A 17,765-nucleotide genomic window follows, 5' to 3' on the forward strand; every position below is an offset into this window, starting at 1 on the left:
TTTCACTTTTTTATTCCCCTTCTATATTCCCCAAACTGGCAAAGGATGTGAAAATATATTTCTGGGGGGAAAAAGATATACAGATGGTTAACAAGTATGTGAAAAGGTGCTAAACATCACTAACCATCAGGGAAAGACAAACCAAAACCATAATGATATCTCATCTCATACCCGTTAGAGTGGCTATAATCAAGATAACAGTGTTGGCAAGGATGTGGAAAAAAGGGAACCCTGTACGCTATCGGTAGGAAGGTAAATCAGTGCAGTGGTTATGGAAAACAACTAAAACAATTGCCATATAATCTAGCAATTCCACTTCTGGTATATATCAAAAAGTATTGAAATCAAGATCTCGGGGCGCCTGGGTGGCTCGGTCGGTTAAGCATTCGACTTCGGCTCAGGTCATGATCTCACAGTTCGTGAGTTCGAGCCCCGCGTCAGGCTCTGTGCTGACAGCTTAGAGCCTGGAGCCTGCTTCACATTCTGTGTCTCCCTCTCTCTCTGCCCCTTCCCTGCTCATGCTGTGTCTCCCTCTGTCTCAAAAATAAATAAACATTAAAAAAAAAATTTTAAAAAAAGACCTCAAAGAGATATCTGCACTCCTGTATTTACTGCAACATTATCCACAATAGCAAAGATGTGGAAACAACCCAAGTGTCCATTGACAAATAAATGGATAAAGAAAATGTGATATATACATACATCATGTATGTATCACAATCACATGGATGTATATAATAATGGACTGTTAGTCAGCATTTGAAAAAAGGAAATCCTGTTATTTTCAAAAACATGTATGAATCTGGAGGGTATTTTGTTCAGTGAAATAAGTCAGTCACAGAAAGGCAAATATAAGAGTCCACTTATATGAGGCATATAAAATAGTCATAAAGTAGTCTAAAATTCTGTAGAAGTGGAGAGTATAATAGTGGTTGTAAGGAGCTGGAGGAAAGGAAATTGGGAGTTGTTATTCAAAAGGTATAAAGCTTCAATTATGCTACATGAATAATTCTAGAGATCTGTTATATAACATAAGTGCCTATAGTTGACTATATGGTATTGTACACTTCAAAATTTGTTATAAGGGTAGTCTCATATTAAGTGTTTTTATCACACACACACACACACCCTAAAAGACACAGAAACTCTGAGAGGTGTTACATATGTCTATTACCTTGATTTGGTAATGGTATCATGGGTGTTTTCATATGCCTAACTCATCCAATTATACATATTAAGTATATGCAGTTCTTTGTATAGCAGTTATATCTCAATAGAACTGTTAAAAATAAATTGTATTCTATATAGAGAAAAGGGAGCAGAAATTTTATTTGAGGAAATAATAACTGAAAACTTCTCTATTCTGGGGAAGGAAACAGAGATTTAGATCCAGGAGGCACAGAGAACTCCTACCAAAATCAGCAAAAGCAGGCCAACACAAAGACACGTTATAATTAAATTTGCGAAATATAGTGATAAAGAAAAAATTTTAAAAGCAGCAAGACAAAAGAAGTCCTTACCTTAACAAGGGAAAACCCATAACGCTAGCTGCAGATTTCGCAAAAGAAACTTGGCAAGCCAGAAGAGAGTGACATGATACACTCAAAATGCAGAATGGGAAAAATCTGCAGCCAAGAATACTGTATCCAGCAAGGCAATCATTCAGAATAGAAGAAGAGATAGAGTTTCCCAGACAAAAAATAAGGGACTTTGTGACCACTAACCCATCCCTACAAGAAATATTAAAGGGGACTCTTTAAGTAGGCAAAGAAACACCAAAAGCAAAAAAAGACTAGAAACGAGCAGAGAAAATCTCCAGAAACAATGACTTAACAAGTAATACAATTGCACTAAATTAATATCTATCAATAATCACTCTGAATGTAAATGGACTAAATGCTCTAATCAAAAGACATGGGGTGTTGTCAGAATGGATTTAAAAAAAAAAAAACAAGACCCATCTATGTGGGTCCTAGAGGAGAATACAGGCAGCAACCTCTTTGACATTGGCTGTAACAACTTCTTACTAGATATGTCCCCAGAGGCAAGGGAAATAAAAGCAAAAATAAACTTTGGGACCTCATCAAAATAAAAAACTTCTGCACAGTGAAGGAAACAATCAACAAACCTAAAAGGTAACCTATGGAATGGAAGAAGATATTTGCAAATGACATATCTGATAAAGGGCTAGTATCCAAGATATATAAACAACTTATGAAACACAACACCCAAAAAGCAAATCATCCAATTAAAAAATGGGTAGAAGACATGAATAGAAATTTTTCCAAAGAAGATATACATATAGCCAACAGACACATGAAAAGATGCTCAACATTACTCATCATCAGGGAAATACAAATCAAAACTACAATGAGATACCACCTCACACCTGTCATAATGGCTAAAATCAACAACACAAAAAACAAAAAACAAGTGTTGGCAAGGACATGGAGAAACTAGAACCCTCTTGCACTGTTGGTGGGAATGCAAACTGGCACATACAGCCGGGAAAACAGTGTGGAGGTTCCTCAAAAAATAAAAATAGAACTGCCCTGTGATCCAGCATTTACACTACTAGGTATTTACCCAAAGAACACAAAAATACTACTTTGAAGGGATACATGCACCTCAATGTTTATAGCAGCATTATCAACAATAACCAAATTATGGAAAGACCCCAAATGTCCATCGACTAATGAATGGATAAAGAAGTATACACAATGGAATATTACTCAGCCATAAAAAAAATGAAACCTTGCCATTTGCAATGACATGGATAGAGCTATGCTAAGCGAAATAAGTCAGTCAGAGAAAGACAAATACCATATGGTTTCACTCATATGTGGAATTTAGGAAACAAAACAGAGGATCAAAGGGGAAAACAGAGAGAGAAAGAAACCAAGAAACAGACTCTTAACTATAGAGAACAGACTGATAGTTACCAGAGGGGAGGTAGCTGCGGGGAATGGGTGAAATAGGTGATGGGAATTAAGGAGGTCACAAGTGATGAGCACTGGGTGCTGTATGGAAGTGTTCAATCACTATATTGTACACCTGAAACAAGTATTACTCTGTATGTTACCTAACTGGAATTCAAATAAAAACTTTTAAAATTTTGTATTCTATATACTATCAGTGAATAAATGGAAACCAAAATTTAAGAAAGAATGTTTAAACTGAAAACAAACTGAGGGCTGATGGGGGGTGGGAGGGAGGGGAGGGTGGGTGATGGGTATTGAGGAGGGCATCTGTTGGGATGAGCACTGGGTGTTGTATGGAAACCAACTTGACAATAAATTTCATATTTAAAAAAAAAGAAAAACAAGAAAGAATGTTTACAGTAGCTCCAAAAATTGAAAGCTTAGATATAAATCTAACAAAACATGTGAATTGTCTATATGATGAAAACTACAAAGTGAAAGAAATCAGAGAGACATACTGTGTTTGCGAACAGTGGAGCTCTTAGTCCTCCCACGTCTGTAGATTTTCAGCAAGATTTTTTTATGGCCACAGACATGCTGATTCTGAAATTTATACGAAAAGGCAAAAGGACTAGATTAGCTAAAATGATTTTGCAAAAAAGAATGAATTTGGAGTAATAATCCTACTTGATTTTCCAACTTACTACAAACTGCAGTAATCATAACATATATTAGTAAATGGAATAGACCTGTAGATTAATGATAGAGAATAAAAGTGCAGAAATAGATCCACACAAGTAAGCCAATTGATTTGGTGCAAAAACAATTCAAAGGAGGAAGGATAGTCTTTTCATCAAAAGGTGTTGGACAATTAGATATCTGTATCCAATGATCCTAGACCTAACATTGTACAAAGATTAACTCAAAATGAATTATAGGTCTAAATGTTAATATGTAAAACCATAACACTGTTAGGAAACATAGCAAAATATCTTTCTGACCTAGGGTTTTCGGTGAGAAAACACCGAAAACAGTCCATACAAGAAAAAATTGATGAATGTGACTTCATCAACACTAGTAACTTTTGCTTTTGTAATAAAAAAAATACTGTTGGGGCGCCTGGGTGGCTCAGTCGGTTAAGCGTCTGACTTCGGCTCAGGTCATGATCTCGCGGTCCGTGAGTTCGAGCCCCGCGTCGGGCTCTGTGCTGACAGCTCAGAGCCTGGAGCCTGTTTCAGATTCTGTGTCTCCCTCTCTCTGACCCTCCCCCATTCATGCTCTGTCTCTCTCTGTCTCAAAAATAAATAAACGTTAAAAAAAATATTAAAAAAAATACTGTTAAGAGAATGAAGAGACAAGCTACAGACTGGAAGAAAATATTTACCAATCATATATCTGGCAAAGGACTGATGTAATATATATATTACTAATGGAATATATATATATATATATATATATATATATATATGCACATACATATATATTCACAATAGCCAAGATATTTTTATACGTTTTATATATGTATTATATATGTATATATACATAGTGTATAAAAAATTTTATTTTATTTTCTAAAACATGTTCTCAAATGTCAACAATAAGGAAAAAAAGCAATTCTTCAAATGGGCAAAAGATTTGAATAGATAATTCAGCAAAGAAGTGGTAAATAAATACCTGAAAAGATGCTTGATATCATTGGTCATTAGGGAAATGTATATTAAAACCATAACAAAATACTGCTACGTACCTATTAGAATACCTAATGTAATAATTTTAAAATTAAGTATGCTGTCAAGAATGCAGAGCAACAGGAAGTCTCATACGTTGTTGGTGGGGATTCACAATAGCATAGCCACTCCGGAAAACAGTTTGGCAGTGTAATACTGTGATTTAAATAAAATCTATATTTGGTTTTCATCTCCTTCTGGTAGAGCTTCTAAAACCCTTGAGATTTTCTGTGATGAGAGCAATAAAAATGTCTTTTTGCTACGTTAGTGTGGTGATTTTTAGACCACACACCTAAGGATGGGAGCAGATTGCCAACAGAGTCAACCAAGTGACTAGAAGGCTGGAATTTTCAGTCTCACCCCCCTGACCCCACCCCCACCCCCAAGAGAGGGGAGAGGGGCTGAGTATTGAGCTCAGTCACCAATGTCTGATGATTCAGTCAATCGTGCCTGTGTAATGAAGCCTACATAAAAAACCACAAAGGACGGAGTTCAGAGACCCAGGTTGGTGAACACCAGGAGATTTGAGGGGAGTGGCATACCTGGAGAAGGCATGGGAGCTCTGCATCCTTTCCCCATGCCTTTCCCTACACCTCTCCTCCACCTGGTTGTTTCTTAGTTGTATCCTTTTTGAATAAACTGGTAATCTAGTAAGTAAATTATTTCTCTGACTTCTGTGAGCTCCTCTAGCAAATTAATGGAACCCAAGAAAGGTGTTGTTGGAACCTCTGAGCTATAGAGGTGGGTCAGAAGCACAGGTGATGATTTGGACTTTCGATTGGCATCTGACGTGTGGGTGCAGGGGAGTCCCATAGAACTGAGCCCTTAACTTGTGGGAATCTACACCATCTCCAGAGAGATAGCACTAGAATTAAGTTAAATTGTTGCACACCCAGCTGGTGTTACAGAATTGCTTGGTGGTAGGGAAAAAAACCCATACACCCTGGAGTTGATGTCACAGTTATAACCAGTTTCTTATAAAATTAAATATACACCTAATTTCCATTCCTGAGTATTTACCCTAGAGAAATAAAAACTTAACAATCACATAAACATGTGTACATTAATGCTCACAGCACCTTTATTTGCAATGGCCAAGAGCTGGAAACAACCTAAACGTCCTTTAACAAATGACTGGTTAAACACACTGTGGTACATCCACATCATGAAATGCTCTTCAGCAATAAAACACAATGAAGTACTGATATATTCAACAAAATGGATAAATCTCAAAGGCATTATCTCGAGTAATAAAGATAATCTCAAAAGGTTATATATTGTATGATTCCATTTATAGGACAACCTCAAAAATACAAATATACTGCAATGGAGAACAGATCAGTGGTTGCCAAGGATATGACCATATATATGACTGTCTCTGTATACATGACTATATATATATGTCTATAATGGGATAGAAGGAGGGAGTTTTGAGGCATGTTGGAACTGTTCTGTATCCTGATGGTTGGTGGTTTCATGAATCCATACCTGTGTTAAGATTCATGACTTAAACATGAAAAGTAAAAGTCAATTTCACTATTTGATTGTTTTAAAAATAAATAAAAAGAATTAAGATGTTTTTAGACAGCTTTACCTATATCTTAATTTTGTATGGGTGAGTTACTTTCTTTGCCCAATCTAAGATTTACTGTCAAGTGTCAAAGGTACAAGGAAAAATGAAAATATCATAAACAAATATCTTCCTGCTTAAAGAAGCCTGCTAAGAAAACTTCCCAATCAAATGAAGAAATATAATGCTAACAAAGACAACTGACAAGTTCAATAATTAAAGCATGAAGCAAGTTCATTTGTAACATTAACAACTTTAAATATCGATATACATGGTGTTGATTTAAATTGTGATTATAGGTGTTTATTATTGATAATTATTATTTTGGTCATAATGCTTTGTGTATTTACAATTGCATAAGTTAAAAAAGTTAAAAGTATAATAGAAACTATATTAATTGCCTCTATGCACAGTTTCTATGAACAGTATTTACAGTTTTTATAATTTTTCTTTTTCTCTTTTCTGTTAGTTCTGAACACATACATATTTATGAAATATGATTATATGGACTTGTATTTTGTATGTCTCTTTAATTTCATTTTCTCAGTAATTTGTTTTTCCTATGTTTTACAAAAGTACTGGTCTGGAACAAATTTGAAATGAAAAAAAAAGTGCTTTACCCCAAACAGTTTTACAAAAACTGGTACAGAAGGCCTGACACCAAGAGCAACACTATGCAAAGTTAACAGGAGACCAAGAGACAAAGCAGCTATTAGTGCTGATTTCCTGTGATAAGATTTGTAATAGAAGACAAATATTCTCACTTCTTTTTCAGGAAGTCTGGCTGAAGAAAGGACACAGACCTTGCATGAATTTGTACTCCTGTTTGCTGTATTTGATGAAGGTGAGTGAGCCGCAGTCTGAATCCTGGGCTCCTGAAACAAATCACATATATTAATTTAATCTGGTACTCGAGAATGAGGGCTGCTATTGTCCAGATTATAGAAAGATCATAAACTACTGTTCAGGAATGAAAGAGATGGGGAGAAAACTGAATTTCAAGAAAAAATACAATTTGAGTTTCATTAAATCCATCAACAGAGACTTTTAGCTCTAACTTTAAATACCTCTTCCTTTTTTAGAAAATTTTATGTATTTTTTTATTTAAAATTTAAAAACATTTTTAATTGAAGTATAGTTGACATAAATTAGTTTCAGGTATACAGCACAGTGATTCACCTATATACATTATGAAATGCTCACCATGATGAGTGCATTGCAGGAGTATTGACTATATTCCCTGTGCTGTACTTTTCATCCCTGTGACCTATTTATTTTATAACTGGAAGTTTGTATCTCTTAACCTCCTTCACCCATTTACCCATCCCTGTACCCTCTTCTGTCAACCACGAGTTTGTTCTCTGTGTCTGTGGGTCTGTTTCTGCTTTGTTTGTTTTGTTTTTTAGATTCTACATAAAAGTGAACCCATATAGTATAGTATTTCTCTGTCTAACTTATTTTGCTTAACATAACTGAAATGCTCTCTAGGTCCATCCATGTTGCTGCAAAAAGGCAAGATCTCCGTCTTTTTTGTGGCCAAGTTTTATATATCGTGTGTGTGTGTGTGTGTGTGTGTGTGTGTGTGTGTGTATACATGTGCATATATATGTGTGTGGGTATACACACATATATATACACACACATGTACACCCATACACATACGTGTATATATATATGCATGCATACATACATACATACATACCACATCTTCTTTATCCAGTCATGTATGAATCTATACTTGGGAACATAGGGGTGCATGTATCCCATCAAGTTAGTGTTTTTGAATTCTTTGGGTAATACCCACAAGTGGAATTACTGGATCATAGGGCAGTTCGATGTTTCACTTGTTGAGGAACCTCTATGCTGTTTTCCAGAGTGGCTGCACCAGTTTGCATTCCCACCAGCAGTGTAACAGCGTTCCTTTGTCTCTACATCATCACCAGCACTTGTTATTTCTTGTCTTTTTGATGTGATTGCACTTTTCATTTGTATTTCCCTGATGATTAGTAATTTTTTTTTAATTTTTTAATGTTTATTTTTGAGAGAGAGAGAGAGAGAGAGAGAGAGAGACAGAGTGCGAGCAGGGGAAGGTTAGAGAAAGAGGGGGGACACAGAATCCGAAGCAGGCTCGAGGCTCTGAGCTGTCAGCACAAAGCCTGACGCGGGGCTCAAACTCAAACTGTGAGATCATGACCTGAGCCGAAGCCAGACACCCAACCGACTGAGCCACCCAGGCGCCCCTTTGATGATTAGTAATTTTAAGCATCTTTTCATGTGTCTTTTAAAGGAAATGTTCATAAAAGTGCATATTTAAGGGGTACAACATGATGATTTGATATACAGAAGATAATAAAGTGATTACTATAGTCAAGGTGATCAACACATCCATCCCCTCACATAGTTACTATTTTGTGTGTGTGATGAGTGCACCTGTGATCTACTCTCTTAGCATATTTTCAGTGTCCAATACAGTATTATTAAGTATAGTTATCATGCCTGTACATTAGATCTCTGGAACTTATTCATCCTAAAACTGAAATTTTGTAGCCTTTAGCCAACATTTCCCCATTTCCCCCACCTCTCTGCTCTTGGCAAGCAGCATTGACTGTCTGCTTCTAGGAGTATACCTTCTCTTATCTTTCTTTCTTACTTTTAAACACCTTTGCAAATTACTTAACCTCTCTGTGTCTCAATTTTCTTAAGTTTAAAATCGAAATAATAGTACTTTTTTCATAGGATAGTTGTGAGGATTATGTAAGCGATTTCAATTAAGTAACTTAGAACATTATGTGGCACAGAGTAGGTCCTCAGTAGTATCAGAACTTTTGCTACCTCCTCCTGCTAATAGAGCCATTATCCTCCTACACAGCCTCTTCTGAACTGAGGACCCCATCATCTCTCTCCTGACTAGTCTCCCTGTCTTCTCCTGTACCCTGACGTTCCATTGTTACTGCTGATATGTCTAGCCTCACTGGGCCCCTCTTCCTGCCTCACTGTGCAGGTGCTGGCCATGCTGAACACATTTTATATTGCCCTGCAACATGCCCTGTGTTTTCCTGCATCCAGATCCTTGTTGACGCTGTGTCCTCTGCCTAGAAAGCCTGTCTGCACCTTCACACCAAGTGAAGATTTTCCTTTTCCTTCCAGTCTGGGTTAGATGCCTCTTTATATATTTCCACAGTTTTTTAAATGTTTATTTATTTTTGAGAGAGAGAGAAAGAGAGAGAGAGAGAACGAGCAGGGGATGGTCAGAGAGAGAGAGAGGAAGACACAGAACCTGAAGCAGGCTCCAGACTCTGAGCTGTCAGCACAGAGCCTGATGCAGGGCTTGAACCCACGGACCGTGGGATCATGAACTGAGCCAAAGTTGGATGCTTAACCAACTGAGCCACCCATGGGACCCTCCACAGTTTTTTTTTAATGCATCAGCAAGTTTATTTACAAATGCAGTTGAACAGGAAGGCTTACTAGGTCCTGGAGAAAACTTTTGGTATACAAACCCTGATGATTTTGTATTAATGACAATTCTGGTGAAGAAAATAGAGATCCCCTCATCAAGAAAATAAAATGTCATGTATGCTAAAAAAATTTTTTTAAAGCACAATATTACATAGATGAAATGAAGGATACAGAAAGCAAATTTGTGAGTAGATTTTAGTGAAATTGTCTTTATGGTTCTGCATTAATTTAGTATACATTACAATAAACAGAGCAAATGCAACTATGTATTTATATTAGCTACTTCAAATAATATTTCACAATCTTTTTTGAAAAAAAACAATAAAATAATCATCTTCAAAACACCACTAGAAAGTCAAACAAAGGAGTTTCCTCCTTATCACACTAAATCATCATTGCCTGATACTTTGATATTATATCCCTTCCCTTTCAGGTGAAGTGAAGTTTCTTCTCTCTGGTTTTGTAAAAGCCTGTTCTCATCTCTATGACGTTACTCTTCACTTATAATTGCTGGCTTCTCTATTTAAGCTAAATTGTAAGCACTTTGAAGGCAGAGAGTGTCTTCTCTGTCCTCAGTGCCTGGCACTCAGAAGTGCTCAGTAAATGCGTTTGGATGAATGAAGAAATTAGTAGATGAACAGATAAATGAACTTAGGAGAAATACCCACAAAGGCTGGGTGCTTCAGAAAGTTTCAGTATTAGCTGCTGCTCCTTTATACGAAGGGGCAACTTCAGGGAGATGGCTGTGCCATGATAATATTTACAGTGCTTTCACTCATTAATTTCAGAGGGGAGGTGGACAAGCTTTCAGGTTCTTGGGTTTTCATTACTACAATCTGAATGAAGCAATTAGGACAGGGACAGGGACTGAGAGTCCTTTTCTACGATGATTTTCATCTGCTCCTTTTTAAAATTTTTTTAACGTTTATTTATTTTGGAGAGACAGAGCACAAGCAGGGGAGAGGGAGAGAGAAGGGGAGACACAGCATCCGAAGCAGGCTCTAGGCTCTGAGCTGTCAGCACAGAGCCTGACGTGGGGCTGGAACCCACGAACCACGAGATCATGACCTGAGGCAAAGTCAAATGCTTAACTGTAACCAAGGGAGCCACCCAGGCGCCCCTGTCTGCTCCCTTTCAAATAAGTCAGTGAATGAATAGAGTGAAATCCTCATGGCACAAACTAACCAATATTCTCCCTTCTCGTTATCACTTGTCATCATCCCTTCCCATCTACTGTCAGACAAATATAAGGAGAGACCATCAATTTGAGCAAGAAATGTCTGCCTTTTAGTAATTGTCTTCTCCCTTTTTCTTACTGATTTGGGGGCAAAGACTGCTCACACCATGGGATGGAGGGAAGGAGAAATGGAGCGTCATTCGTGAGACAGACACTGAGCTAGCCTTGTATTTGCCTCCTCTCTCCTCAGGAAAAAGCTGGCACTCATCTGCTCAGGCCCAGCATGAAATGCACACGGTCAATGGCTATGTCAACAGGTCTCTGCCAGGTATGTCCATTTGTGCTCAAGAATCCTCAGGATCTTCCTCACTCACCACCACAGCTCTCTCCTCTGGTTGTCTTCAGACAGCTCCGTATGCCCAGAGGAAAGCCCACTGAATTCTGGCGTCTGGTGGGGTCTTAAACTGAAGTGGCTGATTCTTTTTCCAGTCACCTAAAAATGAAGGCCTGCCCATGTACACAGAGCTCACAGATTTCTCTTTCCTTTTGCTTAAAATAGATGGGGCCAAGGATGAACAAATATTTAAGGAAAGCCTGAAATATGAAAGGGATATGCAGAGATAAATAAAATAATAATCCCAGAAGAAAAAGAGATAATCCGTAGAACTGAACAAAACTTGTCAAAAGGTCTACTTAGTATTTTCATAAAGATTCAAGAAGATATTGCATCAATAAAGTAATAATGGGATTTTATGAAAAAGAAATAACCAAGTAAGAGTATGCTCACAAAAATGAAGAATATGGTTTTCAAAATACAAACTCAACAGAAGGCAGTTAGAATAGAGAAAATCTCCTAGAAATGAAAATGAAAAGAGATTGAGAATACAGTTTAAAACAGATTTCAGAAATCAAAGAAATGATAGATGAAAGTATTTGAGTCCTCATATAAAAATTTCCCAGTAGCATAAATTTTAAAAAGACCCCCACAAAAAATTATGATTATGGAATTTCACAGAACAAAGAGAAGATGTTTAAGCTTCCCCTGGGACAAACAGGTCACAAACAAAAGCAGGAAACTTAAATTGGCAATACCATTCAGGGCTTTCTAGGACTTACTAGAGAGTTGGGACTTGATACGGAGACAAGAGATAATGGTAGCTCGCTTGGATTAAGATGGTGGGGATAGTGATGATGGTGAAAAATAGATATATTTGAAAGATTCGGGAGCCAAAATACGAGAAAACTGTGCCCTAGTAGTTAACAGTGTGAGTCTAAGCATACGGCTGCTTGGGTTCCAATCTGAGCGAGTCAATTAACCTCTCTGGGCATTGGTTTCCTCTCCTGATAACAATAGTTTCTACATTCATATGGTTACCGGAGGGAGTGAATGAGTTACTTGTAAAATAGTTTGGATAGTGTTTGATATAAAATAAGTGCACAGTAAATATTAGTGTTATTAATTATATTGCCGTAACTGGTATCAGGTTGGATGTGAGAAGTGAGCGTAGTAAAAAGAATAATTTTGATATTTTTCAAGGAGAAAATATTGGTCAATAAGAGAATAAGGGCTAGGGGTGAATCCTAGGTGATCTGTAATTTACTGAGGAGTCAGGAAAGGAGACAGAAGGAGCTGTCTAAACAACAGGGGAACAAAGCCCAGAGAGGTGTTGGCACAGAGATCGAGGGAGGAAGAGAATTTTAAGAAGGAATGAATGGTCAACAGGTGCAGGTGGCTGAAAATGGTCCATTGGATTTAGCAGCATGGCACTCACTGGTGGGTAACCTTGGCGAGAGCTGTAGGTTTGGCAGTACCCTAGCCTCCTTGGAAAGTTTTATTCCAAGTCAGTAATAAAATTTGAAGGTCAGTCTGTCCATCCTATCCTAGGCAGCATTTTCCCTTTCAAATTCTCTACTTGCTGACCATAACTATCTTATTTCTACTTTATAGGTCTGACTGGATGCCACAAGAAATCAGTCTATTGGCATGTGATTGGAATGGGCACCACCCCCGAAGTGCACTCAATTTTTCTTGAAGGTCACACATTTCTCATCAGAAACCACCGCCAGGCCTCCTTGGAGATCTCACCGATAACTTTCCTCACTGCTCAGACATTCCTGATGGACCTTGGCCAGTTCCTACTGTTTTGTCACATCTCTTCCCACCAGCATGGTAATATCTGTTGCTCTTAAAAATGAGTACTATACATTTTCAGCTCTTCTTTTAGTGTCCACTGTCCAGTATAAGATTATGTTAGAACTCAACTGAGGTGCCCTAGTTGTCAGTTTTCAGAGTAAAGATTTCACCTTGAACGTAAGAGGGCTTGAGTGTTAGTAGTACTGGTGAATTTTTAGTCTAAATGACTATGATAGAGGGAGGGGAGATATTTTAGGAATGAATGCTGTGGTGAAAGGGAGGAAGACAGTACGGTATTGGTTTCCCAGCCTGAGCCCATTAACTAGGCCTCAACACCATGGAGAGAGACATTGCAGGTCATAGCCGAAGGGATGTTTTATGAGAAACGTAAGGAGATAAGCCACCTAGGTTGTAGGACAGCAGCAGTGATGCCGAGAGCAGTAAATAGCAAAGACAAGACGATACTGCAGTTCCCAGCATGAAAGCCCACACTCCTGGTGTACACAGAGGTGCTCTGTCAGCACCTGGTAGGAGGTGACACGCTGCGGGTGGAAGTTGCCAAGCATAGGTGACACACCACATGAGGTTTTCGAAGACGTCTTGATGAGGACTTTGCGAAGGGCCAAAGGTCCCGTCTAAGTGAGTTGGGGCAACAGTGCTTACACTTTCAAATTATTGTTAATGTGACCTCATTGGGAGCTACAGCCTGTGCAAATTCATATAACATGATCATCCCACCCCCATTTGCCGTCTTGTGTGTTTACTCCACTAACTCCCAAACTTGCATCAACATAACATCACTCCTTGCCTAGTCCCCTCTCGTGGCTATTGAGGGCTGTTGGAGAAACATGTTGAGGAGGCCTAATGTTTCATGTCTAACAGCACTCAGCACTTGTTTGTTCCTACCACTCTTGTATTAATGCTCTCTTCAGATTCCTTGTTTGCCTTGGAGAAGAGATCGGATCTTGCCACACTTCCACTATTTCCCCCTTATGTTCAGTGAGTGGCCTTGTCTATAGTCCTCTATAATGATGAAGAATAGGGACCTCTTTTCCCCATCTGTTACATCATGTTTGGGGGACTTTTGATAAGACATTAGGGGGCAAAGGATATCCTACTGGGCACACAACAGGAATAGGTTATTTATTTGTATGCAGGTTGGTCACTATCTAGTTTGAAGGGTTTATGTTTTGTTTTATTATTTTGACTTGTTTCCACTGATTTTAATCCACATTTTGCAGAAAAATGCTTTGTCTTGTTGGACCTCAGATAAAACTTTTCATTTGTAGACCTAGAATAAATAACGTTTGAAGCCACATGAACTAGTTTAAAGACTAGCTGTCTGCCGCTCCTGAGAGCTACCCTGTTCCCCATCACCCAGTAAACAGGCCCCCCTTCTTTGGATTGAGCTTCAGAACAGCCTGTGGCATAGACTGGGCAGGAGGTATTGCCATCCACATTTTTTTCTTATTTTTTATTTTTTATTTTTTATTATTTTTTTTCAATATATGAAATTTATTGTCAAATTGATTTCCATACAACACCCAGTGCTCATCCCAAAAGGTACCCTCCTCAATACCCATCACCCACCCTCCCCTCCCTCCCACCCCCCATCAACCCTCGGTTTGTTCTCAGTTTTTAACAGTCTCTTATGCTTTGGCTCTCTCCCACTCTAGCCTCTTTTTTTTTTTTTTCCTTCCCCTCCCCCATGGGTTTCTGTTAAGTTTCTCAGGATCCACATAAGAGTGAAAACATATGGTATCTGTCTTTCTCTGTATGGCTTATTTCACTTAGCATCACACTCTCCAGTTCCATCCACGTTGCTACAAAGGGCCATATTTCGTTCTTTCTCATTGCCATGTAGTACTCCATTGTGTATATAAACCACAATTTCTTTATCCATTCATCGGTTGAACGGGAACACTCTTGCACTGTTGGTGGGAATGCAAATTGGTGCAGCCACTCTGGAAAATAGTGTGGAGGTTCCTCAGAAAATTAAAAATAGACCTACCCTATGACCCAGCAATAACACTGCTAGGAATTTACCCAAGGGATACAGGAGTACTGATGCCATCCACATTTTTAAAGCCAGAGATGAGATTGCTTTAGGGCTCACAACTAGTCACAGGCAGACATGCTCTTAAAATATATGACATATTTCCTTCGCTCTAAGTTGTACCTTTCCATGTTTTTATGAACTTGGAATGTTTCTTGAAATTTATATCTATACTGACATTTTTCCTGATAAACTTATTAAATCGGTGGTTTGTATCATGATTCAATGGAGTACATATAGAAATCATAGGTAACTGGAGGAGTGGGGAGTTGGTCTGACCTAGACAACCACGTGCTGAAAATACGCAGTGTGTCAAGTCTGCTCGTTTATAATTTGGGAGTTGGGGAGTGATAGGCTCAGAGCCAATACCAAGGGAAATATTCATAGATATTGTAAGAGCAAATGAGTGAGTGTTGAAAAAGGGATAAAACATAGATTGGAGGAGAGTCTGGCTGAAGGGAAACAGTGAGTGCAAAGACCATATAGGAAGAAAGCAGCAAGGAACAGCTATGGGGGAGGTAATCCCTGTAGGAGAGTGGCAAAGAAGAGTACTGGCGTGGAGAAGAAAACACTTAGGAGAGGGTCTTGAGGGCCAGAGTCTTGTAGGAATCTGACATTGTTTGATTTGTCTGACTCCAGATGGCATGGAAGCTTATGTCAAAGTAGATAGCTGCCCAGAGGAACCCCAGCTACGGATGAAAATTAATGAAAAAGAGGAAGATTATGATGATGATCTTTATGATTCTGACATGGACATGGTTAGGTTTGATGGCGACAGCCCTTCTCCCTTTATTCAAATCCGCTCAGTTGCCAAGAAGCATCCTAAAACTTGGATCCACTATATTGCCGCTGAAGAGGAGGACTGGGACTATGCTCCCTCGTCCCCCACTCCCAGTGACAGGTAAGCACCTTTGACTCTTGGTATGAACTCTTCCTCATTTTCAAAAAGTTCTTCCCAATTATTCAAAACAACAAATCCTCAAGCCATGGTTGGGATTAAGTACAGATATGGAATCAAATAATATAGCCCTATTAACATAGCTAAGCATCAGGGATACTTGTATTTTTCTCCCTCCTTCCCTTGATTAAATCTCATCAGCTGTTTTAGAGCTGGATTTTAGCCACCTGTTCCTACCTAGAACTCTCCATCCCAACATGTCATCTATTTGTGTCTCGTGCAGAAGTTATAAACATCTATATTTGAACAGTGGTCCTCAGCGGATTGGTAGGAAGTACAAAAAAGTTCGATTTATGGCATACACAGATGAAACATTTAAGACTCGTGAAGCTATTCAGTATGAATCAGGAATCCTAGGACCTTTACTTTATGGAGAAGTTGGAGACACACTGTTGGTAAGTTGAGGAGGAGACACAAGGTTGGGTCAGGAGACAAAGTCTGGAGAATTTTGAGTATCTAAAAGCTTCATAATTTAGCCTTGTCTCCAATGGATATGATCGTCTAAAAATCATAAATGTTACACAGATAAATGTGGACTATAAATTTGTTTAAAAAATATGAGTATATTGGGGCGCCTGGGTGGCTTAGTCAGTTAAGTGACTCTCTATTCTGTTCCAAAAGGAAGTTTTCATAATGGAAGATGCTGCAACCTTATTGTGTAGTAGTACAACAGAAGAGATGTTGTCATTAGATAGGAGGTGATTTTCGCAGGAGGGAATGTGGCCATATATGCACATAGGTGGATAGATTTGATGGCGGGAGGGTGAGTAATCTCTTTTCTCAGTGAAAACAGAAGCACTTGACAGTGAGAATCTGGAAGCAGATATTAGTCAACTAAGTAAGTGGGAAGGTGAATTTCTAGGAAAACCTAACAGTAATGAAGTTTTAGGGTGATGGTGGGGTGGTCCAGAGCTGATGGCCAAGAAAATTCTTGAAGGCGCCTTTGGTGCAAAAATGCGACTTTATTAAAGCATGTGGACAGGACCTGTGGGCAGGAAGAGCTGCACTGGGGTTGTAATGGGTAACTGATTATATACCCTCAGGTTCGGTGGGGGTCAGGGATAGAGTAAGTCTCTAAGAAATTTTGGAAACAAGGTTTCCAGGACCTTAAGGGGCTAGCTGTTGCTAGGGAAACTCCATTTATTATCGTTTAGTAGCCATGAGACCCTTCATATGTATATCAGGGGGCCCTAAGCTAGGGGAATGATTGCCAGCATATATCCTGGGGCAGTTGAGAGTGCTGTCATCAGCTATCCTCCTAGTCGTCCCTGCTCATTCAGTGAAGAATTTTATCACCTGAGTCACTGTTTTCCTCTCAGCGGTTGGGGAACTAGGGCCCAAATGGTGGGAAAAGGCTAAGAAGAAGCGGTGTCCTCAGCAGACATTCAATTTCAATTAGTTTGAGAAGGTGCAAAGAATACTTCCTGAACAAGTGAAATAACTGTAAAGAAATGGAAAGGGGCCTTTAGTGAAAAACCTAAGTGACTATTTGAGCAGTTATACAGAAAGAACAAATATTTTGAGCTTTACGTGGGCTCAAACCCCTACAGTATGGACATAAGGCAGCTTTTGTCTTCTGGAGATGGGCCACACTGGTTGATCCTGGCCCTTTTAAGACTTGGTCTTCTATTTCACTTTTACTTGCAGATTATATTTAAAAATCAAGCAAGCCGACCATATAACATCTACCCTCATGGAATCACTGACGTCAGTCCTTTGTACTCAGGGAGATTGCCTAAAGGTGAGTGTCACCTCAGTCATCT

General features: G+C 38.7%; 1 protein-coding gene across 3 annotated transcripts in view; it reads left to right on the plus strand.

Moving 5' to 3' along the window:
- F8 (coagulation factor VIII) overlaps positions 1-17,765 on the plus strand; it is a 121,488-nt gene that overhangs the window by 35,947 nt on the left and 67,776 nt on the right. For all 3 annotated transcript variants that reach the window (XM_053891943.1, XM_019439357.2, XM_053891942.1), the window contains 6 exons: positions 6,994-7,062; positions 11,105-11,182; positions 12,803-13,024; positions 15,684-15,945; positions 16,226-16,397; positions 17,650-17,743. In XM_053891943.1, coding sequence (XP_053747918.1) covers positions 6,994-7,062; positions 11,105-11,182; positions 12,803-13,024; positions 15,684-15,945; positions 16,226-16,397; positions 17,650-17,743 — 897 coding nt within the window. The remainder of the gene's footprint in view (positions 1-6,993; positions 7,063-11,104; positions 11,183-12,802; positions 13,025-15,683; positions 15,946-16,225; positions 16,398-17,649; positions 17,744-17,765) is intronic.

This window comes from Panthera pardus, unplaced genomic scaffold (assembly GCF_024362965.1).
Source record: "Panthera pardus isolate Hobbes unplaced genomic scaffold, ASM2436296v1 HiC_scaffold_27, whole genome shotgun sequence".
In the NCBI taxonomy this organism is placed as follows: domain Eukaryota; kingdom Metazoa; phylum Chordata; class Mammalia; order Carnivora; family Felidae; genus Panthera; species Panthera pardus.